Source organism: Andrena cerasifolii, chromosome 15 (genome assembly GCF_050908995.1).
Source record: "Andrena cerasifolii isolate SP2316 chromosome 15, iyAndCera1_principal, whole genome shotgun sequence".
NCBI classification, from domain to species: domain Eukaryota; kingdom Metazoa; phylum Arthropoda; class Insecta; order Hymenoptera; family Andrenidae; genus Andrena; species Andrena cerasifolii.
In genome coordinates this window covers 9427707-9443624 of record NC_135132.1, presented here as the reverse complement: position 1 = coordinate 9443624, position 15918 = coordinate 9427707, and the positions used below count along the sequence as shown (strand labels likewise).

At 41.8% G+C, this 15918-nt stretch overlaps 2 protein-coding genes and 1 long non-coding RNA gene across 7 annotated transcripts in view; 2 read left to right on the top strand and 1 right to left on the bottom strand.

Annotated features, from left to right (window-relative positions):
• LOC143377295 (adenylate cyclase type 6) overlaps nucleotides 1-5363 on the top strand; it is a 62943-nt gene extending 57580 nt beyond the window's left edge. For all 4 annotated transcript variants that reach the window (XM_076828398.1, XM_076828400.1, XM_076828402.1 and 1 more), the window contains exons 21-22: nucleotides 245-393; nucleotides 1046-5363. In XM_076828398.1, coding sequence (XP_076684513.1) covers nucleotides 245-393; nucleotides 1046-1366 — 470 coding nt within the window. In that variant the 3' untranslated portion in view covers nucleotides 1367-5363. The remainder of the gene's footprint in view (nucleotides 1-244; nucleotides 394-1045) is intronic.
• The window catches only part of LOC143377328 (uncharacterized), an 85592-nt gene that overhangs the window by 62077 nt on the left and 7597 nt on the right, over nucleotides 1-15918 (bottom strand). The gene's annotated exons all lie outside the window — the stretch shown is intronic.
• On the top strand, nucleotides 9493-15854 carry LOC143377307 (putative peptidoglycan muropeptide transporter SLC46). Of its 2 annotated transcripts, none has more exons than XM_076828447.1 (9): nucleotides 9493-9656; nucleotides 10582-10778; nucleotides 11404-11631; nucleotides 12852-13203; nucleotides 13832-14227; nucleotides 14794-14931; nucleotides 15018-15101; nucleotides 15164-15320; nucleotides 15414-15854. In XM_076828447.1, exons 2-9 carry the CDS (start codon nucleotides 10767-10769, stop codon nucleotides 15538-15540), a joined length of 1494 nt encoding a protein of 497 aa, XP_076684562.1. In that variant the 5' UTR covers nucleotides 9493-9656; nucleotides 10582-10766; the 3' UTR covers nucleotides 15541-15854. The 2 variants fall into 2 exon arrangements, with proteins under 2 accessions (XP_076684562.1, XP_076684564.1); XM_076828449.1 differs by lacking the exon at nucleotides 9493-9656 and adding an exon at nucleotides 9807-10078.

The following is a 15918-nucleotide window of genomic DNA, read 5'->3' as shown; positions in this document are numbered from 1 at the left end:
GAAAAACATCCCTATTTTTTCTTTTAATATTCTGAACATTGAAGAGGTGTAAAAAATTTGACACGTAAATTGGAGGAAGATTGTAATGATTCTAAACAATAGGAGGAAGGTCTCAGTGTTTCTCAAAATTCATTGAGGCGGAATTGTTGAGGGATTCAAGTGAATTTGAAGATAAAGAAACAATGTGGAAAATGAGACGGTTTGTGGCACTTTCGCGCGGTTTGTTACTATTTTCCTCTTTCAGGACTGACGAAGAGCACCTGCGATATGAAAGATTACAAACACGTGACCGCGATGGCTGACTACGCGCTGAGGATACGCGAACAGCTGGCGTCCGTTAATGAACACAGCTTTAACAACTTCCGGTTGCGTGTGGGCATCAATATTGGACCGGTAACGTCGATCAATTTAGTGCCTGGCTGTTACACCGTTCTGGAAACGATTGTCGACCATTTCAGGCAGCATAAAGTACTCCCATCACGGAGGCAAATTCAATTCCAAATTTGAAGAGAATCATTGGAGGAAACGGATTCAATAAAACTTCGAGCAAAACAAATTCTAAAGTTCAGTGTATTAGACACCGCAGATACATTGCAATTCTGAATCTAAAAAAGTTTCTGTGTAGTAAATTAAATTCAAAGACAACCCTTTATTTTAATTAAAACTTAATTTATTCTCATATCAGACTGCGTAAAAAATGCACGTTCCAGCTGATTAAAAGCTTATAGTCGACTTAAATTCAACTGACTGCCCAAAACCACTGCCCCCACTGTGAATCGCACAGGTAGTGGGAGTAGGGGCGTGGCTAAGCAGTGGGAGTGGCCTGGCGGCGAGGTGGGGGACCACTGAGCGCTGCAGTGGGCGTGACTGAGCACGAGAGAGGGGGAAACTAGAGTCCTGGTGGGGCAAGCCACCCGCAGTGGCCTTGGGCAGCCAACTGAATTGGAAGCAGACTATTGCTACTGCCCAAGAAACGAGGGGAACGTTTAGACCACGAAGCCACTGAAAAGTGTTAAAAAATTCTGTTTTACATGTTCGAATGTAGGTCGTCGCTGGGGTGATAGGCGCCCGAAAGCCGCAGTACGATATTTGGGGTAACGCGGTAAACGTGGCCTCGAGGATGGAGTCGACTGGCGTCTTGGACGGGATTCAGGTCACCCAGGAGGTTTGCGACATCCTCACCGCGAAAGGGTATCCGCTAACCTGCCGCGGAAACATCCAGGTGAAAGGCAAGGGCAGCATGGTGACGTATTTCCTGGACGGTCCTCGAAATTCGAAGCAAGTCAGCATTGCCGAAGGGAAACTGAACTCTAATAACAACAGCAATGTGGACAGACCTGTGGCTACTAGTAACGTCGCTGTGTGAAGAATCTTCTGGGGATTTTTGAGGAACCAAGATGGAAAATTTAGGAGGGAGGTGAAGAAAAATTTTACATTTCGTGGAATTTTCGAGAGGCTAGGATTTTAATTCTTTCATGTTTGGAAGAACAGAGTGGGGTTTGAGGAATCAATACGAAGAAGTGTTTTTGGGGATGTTTGAGAGAGCAAAGGAGAGTTTCGACTCTTCTGGATGATGTCAATTGGAGTTTAAGGGATTATAATTCATAGGAGAAAGAAGAAGGTGTTGTTTCTCGTGTGAAAACTTGAAAAATGCCTCCTTCGATGAAAATCAAATTGGTGTTCGAGAAGTTCGAAAGTTCTATATATTCAGGCTTTTCTGATCATTAGTTGATAGTCAGAATCAATCAAAATTAAAGCGAAGTTAAAGAATTTTACTGGAGAATCTTTCCGTATTAACGAAGATCAAAGTTAGGTGGAATAATGGGCGCCTAAGTGAATTATATTTATAATAGAGATGATGCCGACCTATTTTTGGAGGTAGTTGCAACTGAACCATATAAATCTGTGCGACATCAAACTTTCAAAATAAATTTAACGCATGTTCAGCGTAGTTCTATGATAATATAAATTTTCTAAGAATACGCGTAACTTGGACTGTCCAGTTCTCTCTTGAACCTCGTTACTTTCCAAAAGGAGAATACCTTCGCTCAAAGAAACTTCAGATTAACTGAACTTTGGCTTAAATTAAGTAACCAACGTGTCAACTTGATTTCGAAGCCTATCGGTGTTGAAAAATCAAAGAACTTGGAACGTCTGAGCAGGTTCTCTTTTCTCTTTCAAATGAATTCTCGGAGAACAATAATCGTGTGCCGTCCCTGAAAACGGTTCGATCGATATCCGACTCATCAAGCAATTATCGTAGTCGTAAGTCTAACTAACAGAGAATAACGAAGCGTAGAAGCTCAAATTCCCTACCACATACCCAGAACTTTGTACTTAAGCCCTCTGCGTCTAAGTTTGTGCATTTTCATCTGATCGCAGGACTTTAAAAAATTCTCGAAATAGCAGAACAGCGAAACAATCCTTATTTAAAAGGAGAAATAGAAACTCTATCTGTAATTTTTAATATCGAGGAACTTTGAGTGTCTAATAATTGAAAATGAGGCGAGAATCGTTCAGAAATAATGGAGTAATACGAGAGTTCTCTGCTTTTAAATTTAAATGCAAATTCTGAAATGTCCCCGGTGGAGGTATGACTGAAAGGAGATATGAAAATTGTGTCGCTGCTCGCTTTAATGAATCTAGTCAATAGAAATGGGTTTCGAGGGTTTGGTCGCGACGAAAGGAGCTAGATACAACGAAACTGACGACGAAGTCTTCATTTCTTCCTGTTTTCCCTAATTTTAAGGAGTTATTTTGATTAAATGAAACGGGACCACGGCAAGTTTCTACCAATAATTCTAAAGAACGACGAGGCGAATGAAAGACGAGCTCGCTACTTTGCATTTCATTTTTCTAACTTATTCAAGCGATAACGCCAATGAATTATTTTTTATCACGTAGAGGCATTGATCTGTATTCTTTCAATACTTCGACGAGAAAACGTTTGTGCACTGTGTAATTTAATCTACGGTAGTAAAAAGAGTTATATATATATACATGTCGAGAAAATAAAATTCGCTGGTAGTGGAGGTCTTCCTTATAGCAGAAATTAAAGCGTGAAACGTTCTCTTTTAACAACCACGATTCAGATTAAAAAATAGTCACGATTTTGATTTTGATCTTATTTCGAATAAGATCACCAATTTAATTTGCACATATGTATATAAAAAGTAACAATATTTCACCCACAATCTAACAAATCCTCCAATCAATATCTAAAAGCATTTCGTTTCAATCCCAGATCAATTCAAATTTCATCCACAACAAACCCCTTCTTCCCACCCTCCCAAATTTGACTATTCTCATGTCCCTTCATTTTAAATTTACCCTCAACGCAATAATACGTCCCCCACGTGGTACTACGTTTCCACAAACTTCCACTGAATTATTCCATCACCCAAAACTTCCATTAAACCTAGCAAATCCAACTTTTATTAAATTTCCCCAAATTAACCACATTTCCTCCCTTTCCGTCCTGCCACGTTTTTCTTTTCTTTTTTTAATTATTCTGACCGGTCTGTAGGTCGGGTTTCCAGAATTATTTTTCCCTTCGATCAATTTCTGCCCCTCGAAAGACCTCCGCGGCCCCTGGACGCGTGTACGATAAAACCAATGTGTATATACATAAATGCATACACGATGCATATGCAATTATGCAGGTATCCCTGTGCCGTGCGTATCTATAGCTGTACGTGCATCGCATACGACGGACAGACACGGAAATTTCAGCGCCGCAGCGCCATTCGATGCATCGAGCCCGCATCAGCGGGGACACGTGTAAATATTTACGTGTAAGGTATCTGAAAGAACAAACAGCTGGCCGGTGTGTACATAGTCGCGAGATTTATGCGCCAGATAAGGTGAATCTTCTGATAGTCAATAACGAAACGAACGGCTCCGTCGCGAAACCATCGTAATTTTATTGCAGCTGGCTGAGCTAACGATTCCAAGCAACATTAATTGGACAAAAAAAAAGGAAAGGAGGAAAGCCTTCTCAGCTCTGTGATATCGAAGAAAATTCTACGATACACTTTTTCTCTCGATTAATTAGTTTCTTTCTCGTGGAATTGAAGGAATATTTTCAATGGCACAGAGCTTGAATTTTGCGATCTTTTTACGTTTAAATTATTCCAGGAATTCTGAATATTTGTGGATTTCATTTGAAGATTTCAGAGGGACGGACTGTTAATTTGCAATGAAATGCGAAATCGATGGTGCATAGTAATTGCGTTAAATTTTCATTCGTTTGATGTGGATTGCAAATTTCATTGGATTCAGTGAATTATTTATTCATGCTGCTCGGAGAATGGGGTGGTTTGGAATTTTATTTCATCCAGCTGCAGACCACAGAATTTTAAACAAATCGAATGTCAAATGTGAATAGTATTGTGATAAATGTAACTTTCCAAAGAGTTTAATTAGTCACTCAGTCAATTCGACCTCGGTCTTCGCTAATAGGGCGAAGTAATTAAATGTTCTCGTGACCGAAACACTATTTTGATGTTGCTGGCAGGTCCAGCTATTATATATAGATGTTAATCGACGTGAATCGAACGAATAATGGGCCATCGTTTGGACGAATCATTCATGGGTGCTTCGATGACCATGGATCACAAAATAATCAACAAACTAAAAGTTAACAAAAGTCCAGACTCGTTAATTTCATCAGAATTATAAAATCGACGCATACTTTTCACGATTTTCGTTATTAGATACTCACTTCGTCTTTACAGTTTCTTAACAAATAAACACAATTATAATGAAACTATAATTTTGATAAAAAAAAATAGAATTCTGAAGGCTATAATTCTCTATTTGCAAGTTTAAATATTTTTGCATGTACTGCCTATGCAAAAGTCATCGAAGCACCGTGAAATATTTTCAAAGAAACATCCGAATCGTCCCAAAGTATAAGAAATTAATAAACACTGTCATATTAAAGTAACCGTGCGAAATGTATAGTCCGTGTCGAAGCCTAACGATGTGTTAGTTCTATAGGGATAATTGTTTAAACAAATTCGAGCCATGTGGAGTTAGTATTGCAAAAATTTGTCAAGAAATTGGAGACGAAGATCCTGCAGAATTTTCGGGCAGACGAATTATTGCAATAGTGGCCTAGAATGGCGAAAGAATTTTGGAATTCTGCGTGAAAATTCGGCGTCGATAAGTCAATTTAGGGAAAAGGCAGGTTTCTCCAACGACCTGGGGATGATTTTCCATATTTCTCGTGCAATCTCGATGGCCTAATGAGTCTTGGAATCTGTATTGAACGCAGGCAAGTGTATCATAGAATATATACGTATATTCGCGCGAATGTGATTTGTCAGGAATAACGTGGAATAAATTTTTATCGAAAGACACCAACGTGGGGAGTGTATTTTTTAATTCCACCAGCCTCTGCTCCCAAGACCCCGATTCCCAACATAAAATAATAGACAAATTTCGAAGTCCCAACAGTTCCAGCAGCTCGCAACTCATTTACACGAAGTCCAACTAAAATATATTTCTACATTCTAATTAATACCATCTAATACTAATAAGCATTAGCATTTGCGAACATTTAGACACTGAAAATTGAATAAAATTCATTCGGCGTAGAAAATCATTTCGAAGTCCAAGGCCAAATGCTATTAATTGCGTGATATCTTGAGTTATATCGATCGTAGTTAATAATTTTTTATACTGGGCAGTTGGGGTGAATGTTGTTAACATGATTTTTCATAGAAATAGCCACTGGAATGAATATTTTAGCGGAAATATCAATTTTTGTTAACTCGCTTTCGGAATTGAAACGAACCGTCAACCTTGTTGTGATCGAGGCTATTGTTCCTCGAAGTGAAAAGTCCCACACGCACCCCAAGATCTTCAGTCGTCGTCGGTTCTCCGGACTAGCAGAACCTCCGGGCACGCGGGAGCTCCAGGACCACCCGGACCACCAGGACCCCCCGGACCCCCCGGACCCCCTGGACACCCCGGACACCCCGGACAACCTGGACACCCTGGAGAACCTGGACACCCTGGACACCCCGGACACCCCGGACCCCCCGAACACCCCGGACACCTCGGAACCCCCTGGACCTTCTGTGCCTCTTGGATCTCTGGGGACACAACGCTGGCGAATCCAACTGGACTTGCTGGACACCTGGACAGGCGTTCAAGGCTGGTCCTTCCCCCACTCCCTCGGCCGCCTGCTCCGAGGTAGCTGATTGAACTGGTACCAGCTTTTGGGGTTCGTAGAAAACCATTGCGAATTTTGTTGTTCTGCGAAGGTCAACATTCAGTTTTGGTCACTTCCAACTGATTTCTTCGACGACTTTTCAGGAGTTGTCCTAGTTTATATATTTCTTCGATGGTTTTTCGTCATTTATTCGATTTTATGTATTTCTTCGATGGTTTTGCGTCATTTATTCGATTTTATGTATTTCTTCGATGGTTTCGCATCATTTATTCGATTTTATGTATTTCTTCGATGGATTTGCGTGATTATTTCTATCTCACGCATTTCTTCGATGGTTTTGCGTCATTTATTCGATTTTATGTATTTCTCCGATGGATTTGCGTGATTATTTCTATCTCATGCATTTCTTCGATGGGTTTTCGTCATTTATTCGATTTTATGTATTTCTTCGATGGTTTTGCGTGACTTGTTCCCTCTCACGCACCTCATCGGTGGATTTTGCATTTCGTGCTCAACCTTCACGTGTCTCTACGCTGGTTTTGCATGCCCGTGTATGCATTCTTGTCGTTCCAAATCATTTCGACCGGCTCCAGCCTAATACGTCTTTCCTTAATTTCCTCCCAAGCTTATTACACCATTACTAATGTAACGTATTTGTTGTTTCAGCATTTGAGGCTCACCGTTCCGCGGGGAAAATAGTGAAAAGTGTTAGTGAACAGTGTTAGATTAATTTAGTATAACATGAAGTATTTAAGGCCCAATGTAAAATTGCGAAGTAGTCACTAAACCATTAGCTTCGTTGCTTTTTCATTGGCTCCTCATCTCCGATGAGGAGGTCGCCGCTGGTTCCGTTTCCGGAAGCAAGCGACTGAGCATGGAATCGGTATGGGTGGATCGGTTTCATCCCCTGGTGTTCTTGTCGAAAGGGAAAAGTTTCGGGCGTAAGGGGGTGCATCTTTTTGGTGCACTGCCTGCGTAAGTCTCCCTGTCCGGTACCCAGTCTCCCCGTTAGTCGGCTTGAGTCAGGTCAAGTGTGTGCTCCTGACGAGTCGCAAGGTGCGGAGGAATCGTCTGGGAGGCGCCAATGCTTTTCCCTTTCGACTCGGACAGCAGGGTGGTAGGAACTGCGCCGTCCAATACTCCTTTCATGCTTACCCTTCGTCTTTCCTTCTCTCCTGAATTTCTTTTATTCGAGTGACTGCTTGGCAGTTCCCTAGATTGCCCATCTGAACCGAAGGGATCGATGGAACTTAGTTTCCATCCATCTCTTTGGTTCAGTAGGCTTCATGTACAGGGAGATCGGTGGAACTTTGATTCCATCTATCTCTCTACGGGTCTCGAAACGCAGCAACCTCCTCGCGGTGAGACCTGGTAATCGGTGAGAACCGAGCTGATAGCTGCTACTGTCAAATATTCTAATTAGATAGAAGAATATTTGTAACACTTTGAAAGAATACTTCAAAATTTAATTTGAAGTGTTTCAATAAATCCTTCCTTCCCTTATGCGTACCTCTGTGAAATAAAGACGCGTGGAATTGTCAAGTGTCGTTCGATTAATTCTACCCCGCCTCAGAATCCGAGTAGGGGAAAGTGGGGTAAAACGGAACACCAATGTTTCTGTTAGATAAGAGCTGCGAATGAGTTGGTATCGCGTGACATGGAACCAAAGGGTCCTCGTAGCATTTTGTGATTGACCATAGACTCCTGCACGCGTTATTTTTCCATTAAGAGAGTTGGAAAAATTTCTGGCATCGACGTTTCGATATTGCGTTGGACTTTCGACCACTTTTCGGTACTTGGATTTGGAAGATTAATAACGGCAAGTAGATCGTTGGATTCTGTAGTCCTTGCGCTACATTTTGACGTATATAAAATATTCTTTACCTCGCGTTCAGGTGTAACTATTAAATGTTTACTAAATGACTGCATGTAAAGGGTGGGCCCACGAGGCCTGCACCAGCGCTGAAAAGGAAGATGATACTTTTGTACGTGATTTTTGTTCATAAAATAATAAACCAACTGTATTAATCTATCCTTCTTTTACGATATTATATTCATATTTGATTATTTTCAGTAATTTTCGTGTTATCTAATAAAATATTTTCTCTCATATGTATAATATATATTTTTGTTATATTTTATTTGCAACAGTTATACCTAAAACATATATTTATAGATTTTAACATAAACGAATACATTCTAAATCATAAAAATAAAGATTTTGTACGTTTACACGGTCCTCGAGTGGGTGTTCCGTCTTACCCCACCATTTGAGCGAGGCGAAGACTTCAATACCTCCGGTAAATTTCATTTCCCGTCGTTCCCAAAGATTTTTCTTAACAATGACTTTGATTTTCTTATGGTCTAAGGTCCACTGAAGACTGCTGTTGAAGTCTCGTGTCTTTTTCTCCTCCCGATTTTAAGTTATCACCCTCCAAAGTTAAGCGTTCCGTTTTACCCCACCTTCCCCTATCGTATTAAGACAGAAGAGTAACGCAGTTAGACATCCATCTGGACTTGTAACATTCAATAGCCGTTTCTTATAAATTTTCGTGCGCTGAAAACGAATCCGCAAACCATTTGTCCGCGATCCACTGCCGCTCGTTTTGCCGAACTGCCTATTTCGCTTCTGCATTGAAAACAAAACACGTGACATACCACTTTTATTAATGCTCCCAAAAAAAGTCAAATTTTGTCGAATTGTGTAATTGGAACTTGGAATATTTCAGCTCGCTGCTAGAGCTGATGAGATTCGAAAAAAAATTAACACCCTCTCCGCTTCAGCACCTTACTAAAATATTCCAAGTTTCAATTCCTTGATGAGGTACTCCAGGTTACATAATTAAAGTATCTCTCCCTTTCCCAATACAATTTTTGCGAGCGAACAAAATTCACGTTCACGTTTTGATTCTTCTTTCCCTTCCGTTGGACGGAGACACTTTCACAAGGCGATCTTTCCTTTGTAAATCTCGAGCTTCCAATGGTCTAATTTTATCCTCGCTGGATTCTAATTCCCACCGCGCGTGGGCGTTACAATCCGCTTCGAGACTTTCCCAGCGACGTCGCGCTTTGCCCTAAAACGGTAAAGGTGTCCCACGAGCCCTGGGGGGCACAGAAAGCTGCATTGGCTGTAGGGTCTATCCCCCACTTCGTCTGGGATTCGATTCCCACACCCCGGCGACACGCGCCGTCAGATGTCACTGTGCTCACCTCCACCTAATCTGTTCGTAGCTGTCTTTTAGCTCGGAGCGTTGGCACCACTGACCGACTGCGGGCCAGTCGATAAGAGAACGCTCGGGGAGGTGGGCAGAACACGTGGTGCTCCGGTTCGACCAGCGAAACACAGTCTCCACAACGCACGTTGCCTTTTCATCCACGCGACATGGGATCGGTGAAATAGTCGCATCTCCAATCGATGATCCGTTGCCCTGCCATCGGGTCATCCCACCTGCCGCCGGCTGAAGACATGCGAGAGGTCAGTGGACTGTTATTTAACGTGATACGAGAGACATAACTCGAGTCTGATAAGAGAACGAGACAGGGAGAGCCCAGACTCCCTCCTTCTCCTACCAGAGCAGCGAAAGACGCGTGACCACCCAGTTCTGTTTTGCTCTGTGGTGAACAACTTTCTATCGAACCCACACATGGGTAGATTGTGCGATACACTTTGCTAATTGGGTAATTTGCTTCGTGAACCGAGGGGACCACTTTGACCGCATCGAACGCGCGACGTTGAATAAATGATTCGGAGTAATTTGAATTGGGGATAGCTGGGAATAATTCTGGAGTCGCAAGCGGAGGGAATTTATTGGCGAATTTTTGTGTGGGGGAGGGGACAGAGGAGGGATGAAATTTAAGAAGCTTGAAGGAATTTTGTGATAGTTGCTGTTTATATTGGTGAGCGGAGGAATCAGCAACAGTTGGCGTAATTCGAATGCGCTCTAATCGCTCACTCGGCGGCGCGATTGCGTCAGAACGATTCGTGAATGGATTGAAATGCCGCGATTAAATATTTTCAGCTTTTGAAACGCTCTTTTTAGTTTCACCCTTTCTGCTTCAAGCTTCGAACACATTTCCGTGAATTATAAAATTGTTTGCGATATTGTGGGAGGTCTAGGGGGCACTTAAAATGCAAAACGAGTAAATCATTTTCTAATTTGAGCAAACCCAAGAAACGGAAGCTTGGGAGTTTTTAGAGAAAATTCACGGGGAACTTTTCGCACTATACCTTTCGCCTAAAAAATTGCAAATAGGTATTAAATATTGAAGAATGCTTGGAATAATTTTACAATTGAAGGATAATGTTTTGTAAGAATATTTTCACCGCTTCTTCGATTTAAACGCGCGGTAGAATTTTCCACCGAAGATGGATAGTGAAGGAAAAATGCTGGCTGTTGCAGGAAAGGGGGTCGTTTCGCGCCATTCTTACAAACGGGTCTAACTGCTTAATGCGGAGTCCAATGCGGAGCTGACAATAAACAGTTTATGTGGCTGCAGTGCAACAACAACGATGATCACGTGAAACGAAGCAAGCCTGCTGGTTCATTTTCCATTGTTCAACGTTATTATAAAGTTGCCGACGACCATGGATAACGAGGTAATCGAAGTAAGATAGCAGCGCTCTAGATTAATTAGAATTACCTGTAACAAATAATAATTAAATGAAAAATTCGAAAAACCCAACAGTTCCCTTTCATCGATACAGAGAAACATTTTTTTCCATCTTGAAAACGTTACGAAACGTTCGATGCATGCTCAGTCATATTTACGTAAGATTTAGATAAGGTGGTCACATAATAACATAAGTATTGGCCTCGAGCCATTCAACAGGCGAATAAACATTGAACTACGCCAAGACATCCTATGCAGCAGCATATAAATTAATAATAATATTTTATTAACGGAAGCCCTTTGATACGTAAGCGAGAAAACGATCCAAAATAAGGCGAGCACAACCAAACGAATTAAAAGGCAGCGTAGCTTCCCAAAATTAAAAATTTCTAAAACTCAAGTATCGTTATTTTTTTGACCGAAATACGTAATTTACGCGAGTCTAATCATCAATTTAATTATTCACAGCAATATTGACAGAAGAAGAAAATTTTCGAGCTCTTTTAAAGGAACTTTCTGAACACTTTTTTTGGTAGAAATTTGAATGAACATGGTGAATTATTTTTTTTAGAAATTGTTTCCGTGTAAAATGAATTCACTTCATCTTTCAGCTGGCACCGAAAAAGTCTGGGGCATCTAGAATATGGAGGAAATACTTCGAATGGATACAACAGACATCAGTGGAGCCCACCATGTGGCTCTACATGATGGCGTACATGATCACTGCGGTGGTGGAACAGGCTTTCTTCGTCTACAAGTCCTGCCGCGTGGACCACGGTTACTCGGAGGAGGTCTGCGCGAAGTTGAACGACAACGAGACTATAAAAGCCGCTGTTCAGGTATTTATTAAGTAACAAGGGAACATCCCGAAGCCGAAAATTCAAAAAATTCTGAAACTTTGTGAATATGTAGGGGATTTCCTCCTGATTACAACGGAATTTTTGTTTGCGCCCAAATCCACTCTAAGGGGGTGTAATTGACCCCTGAAAATCAGATTATTTTTCGATTTTGGGTTATAACTCGTGAACTGTAAAATAATTTTTTCACCAAATGATAGATCCAATTAAAAGAAGTAACTTTTATCTTGAAACTTTTTTTCTATCTGTTACAGTTCCCGAGTTATAACAGAAAATCGGGAAATAGCCGAATTTTCAGGGGCTAATTTCACCCCCTTCGAGTGAATTTGGGCAGCAAACAAAAATTGCGTTGTAATCAGGAGGAAATCCCCTGCATATTCACAAAGTTTCAGAATTTTTGGAATTTTTGGATTCGGGATCTTTCCTTGTAAGTGAACCAAATTCGGATCTACTTTGAGAAATCAGGTGTTTGAGGAAAATGGAAGAGATATGCATGGAAATCACGAAACGAGAACTGTAAATAATGAGCACACTTGTCACAGCATTACTGTATTTGCTCATATGCTTTAGATAATCACCTGGGTACTTGAATAACGATAAGACTATGTAGTCATGCTTAGTCATCGAAATTGGGAATACCAGTTGCATTTATTTTTTTTTAAAAAAAAAAAACCTTGTGATTAAATATAATCCCCTGGTCAAGTCCAAAAGATCAAGTCGAATGGCCCAGATCCCTTTTCTAAAAAGAAGATTCAAGGTCTCGAAAGTCCTCTGAAACTCCGGGTCCCTCTGACCCAGAGATGGGCAAATTTTGTGTTTAAATAAAATTCCTAGTAACGAATAAAAGTTAAAAAAAATTAGGTGTCTTTTAAAGTTAACTCGGGTTAACGAACGAGTGACGAATATTATTTTAACTTATATTCGTTATTCGAAATTTTATTGAAATATTTTTTTTTTATTTAAAAATTTGGCCCACCTCTAACCCCAAAAATGAAATTAGGTCAGACTAGGCAGTGATTCCCAAATGTGGGTCGCGAAGTTTTTCTGGTGAGCCGCCACGGTTATTTTTAGCACTTATTTATTTGCATGTTGTTACATTACCATATTCTAATTATGTAACTCTTATATTGGGGAGAAGGGATCGCCCCAGGTTATTTGAATATTCTAAAATTCTACTCTTTCAACGAAGTGTAAAATTTCAGGTGACTGTCTCAGAATTCCATCAATGGAACAATATAGCCGGGCACGTGGTCCCTATTATCCTGGCCTTGTTCTTTGGGAACTGGAGCGACAGGCGTGGCCGAAAGGTGCCTTTAGTCCTGGGTTTGGTAGGCAAATTCATCTACTCCTTCATGGTCGTGATCAACTCCATGATGGACACGTGGAACCTGAACACGGTTGTGTACACGGCGAGCCTGCCTATGGGGATGCTGGGCGGTGACGTTGCCATCTTTGCAAGCTGCTTTGCATACATATCAGATATATCCTCGGTGCAGCAGAGGACCCTGAGGATCACCATCTTGGATGTCGTGTACCTCAGCACTATGCCCACTGGTACATCCTCCCTTGGATCTATCAATAATTTTTTAAGAGCCTGGAAGAGTAGAGTGAAGGCAGTGTTTATTGAAGTGGTCTTCCAGTGGTTATCAGTGATTCCTTTTCTGTTGAATAAATGGGATTAGAGACGAATGGAAGGCAAGGTTCTGTGATCAGTCGGTGTAAGGAGTAGATATTGCGTGGCAAATAATACAAATTCTTAGGGCACAGTAGCTCCTTTACTCTAAATTCTTGACTGGAAATAATATCGCCTCTATTTTGCTAGCTGAGTACAAATTTTACTTATTCAAAGTGAAAAGGCAAGTTCCAACATAACTTCCATTACATAAAAGTAAAAAGCTCAATATTCTTCCAAGTAAAAGTTCTCCACTACGAAAGAGTCGTTCATCTCAAATTCTTCTATCTTCTCCCAAAATCCTTTACCATTAATACAGCATTAAATTAAAAAATCTTCAGAGGTATCAGTGAAATGACTTGCCATTCAATAAACAGCCCTTCCAACTCTCAATTCCAACACCATCGCCACAAAAAGCCCCACTGATCCACAAAGCGGATCGCAGATAAACTAGGCAAGCTTGTTTGGAGGACCTGTTAGAGATTTCTAATCACTAATTTCCGGTTGCAGGTATAGCACTCGGTTCTTATCTCTACACGAACGTGGTCCGCTCATCCTACACGACGATGTTTATCATAAACACAAGCCTGCTGGTCCTAGCGATCCTCTACTCGCTGATAAGGCTCGAGTGGAGGACGCTGCCGCAGCAACAGCCGCTTTCAGGCGCCAATTTATTAAAGGACTTCTTCGATAAGAAGCACGTGACAGCGACCGTGAAGACGGTGACCAAGTCAAGGCCACACCACGGCAAGCTCCACCTGTGGCTGCTCCTGTTAATCATGATGCTCTACACATTCCAAAGGGACGAGAAGCCTATGAGCTACTTGTACACGCAGCTGAAATTCAAGTGGGACGTAACCAAGTTCAGCAACTTCAGAACATTCCAGTCGACCACCTTTGTACTAGGTCAGTTCCTTGAGCTACAAAATTCAGAACAAGTGTTTGTTCAGACACTGAAGACCCTAGTAGCATTTTTGGTTGGCCCACAGTCCTATCCCCAAGTTGGGACTTAATTGGCCATCGAAATGCCAACAATAAATGCTACTAGAGGAAATGTCCCAAAAAACAAGTCCTAGGTGCTCTCAGGGACCACTTAGTATCCGTCAAGTAGACCTCAGAGCCACCGAAATGCTTTAAGAAACTGAAAACTGGTGACGCGTCCTTGATTGCATCTAAGGACCTCCAAATAATTTTTAAGTAGATCTAGGAGCAACTGGGGACCCTCATAAGGCCCAGAGAGCGCAAGAAAAGTGTCCCTAAAACCCTGAGAAGACCACCTCGATGGCAACTTGACCTGACACCGATCCCAGGCCAAACAGCCACTTCCCTGTCTCATATTTTCCTTGCGATTCAAGTGAAAGGAGAAATCCCTGCTTCATACTTTCACTGGTCAAACATCTCAGCTCTCTCTGGGAAGCCAATAACCCAGAGAAAACAGACTCCCGCTTAAACTGAAACTGTTTGTTATCCAGCGATGCTAGTTGGGGTGCCATTGATGAGCAAAGTAATGGGAATAAGGGACACGCTGATCGTGGCCATCGGTGCCATTGCACACGCCTCGGGGAGAGTAATCTTCGCGCTGACCAGGATATCAGAGTTATTTTACGTTGGTAATTAAACCATACTTGAAGAGAGAGACTTCTAAAACTTTCTTTTTACCACCACATGTATCGAAGATGCTGTAAAAAATTGCCAGGTGCTGCTGTGGCTGCGTTGGGTCCCGTAGTGGCGCCAGTCCTGAGGTCAATGACGTCCAAACTGGTACCCGTGGAGGAACGAGGTAAGAGGCTACTCAAGCATGTTCCCCTTGGAACATTCTGAAGGTTGCCTGGTTGCTTGCAGGAAAAATGTTCGCTCTGCTCTCTATCTGTGACAACGCAGTGCCTCTGTTCAGCGGTATCCTCTACTCCCAGCTTTACAACGCCACGATAAACACAGCGCCGAGTTCCATCTACTGGCTGACGTTCTCCACCCAGGTCTCGCTGCTGCTTCTGATCATGTCAGTGAAAGCCACGGTGAAATCCTAACGCCTCGCGAGTGCTAAATTCGCGCGGATGCTGGTCAGGTGTTTCATGGAAGCGCTTTCTTTCAGGATAATACACTTCACCATGAGGGCCAACGGAAACCTCGGCCAGGAGTACCTGGACACCGAGACTGACTGCCCATCACTGTCTTCCATCTCAGAGCACAGCAAGCCAGCTGAATTTAACGGGACATGAAGCTGCCAATTTAGTACTTCAATGAGAGGTCAACTTGGTTTCTACGAGCCCGATTGAACCATTCCAAACTTACTGCGATTTGGAGTGATGGGATTGAAGGGGAGAGTAATTGCCTTGACTTTTGTGTTCGGAAACACATGGGTAGCCTGCTATTTTTTAATGAGATAAGTTAGGTATTCTGTAGTATAAGAATTTTAGAAGGAAACGAATTGTACATATCTAGAATAATTCAGGGACACCTAAGTGCCCTGGAATCGCTCAATTTTGTTGAAGACAGCCTTTGCCATGTCGAATAAAACAATATACACAAGCTACTGAGCCTCTACATTGATTATCCTCCTCACTATCCTGCTACGACAGGATCTTCTTGGTAACAGC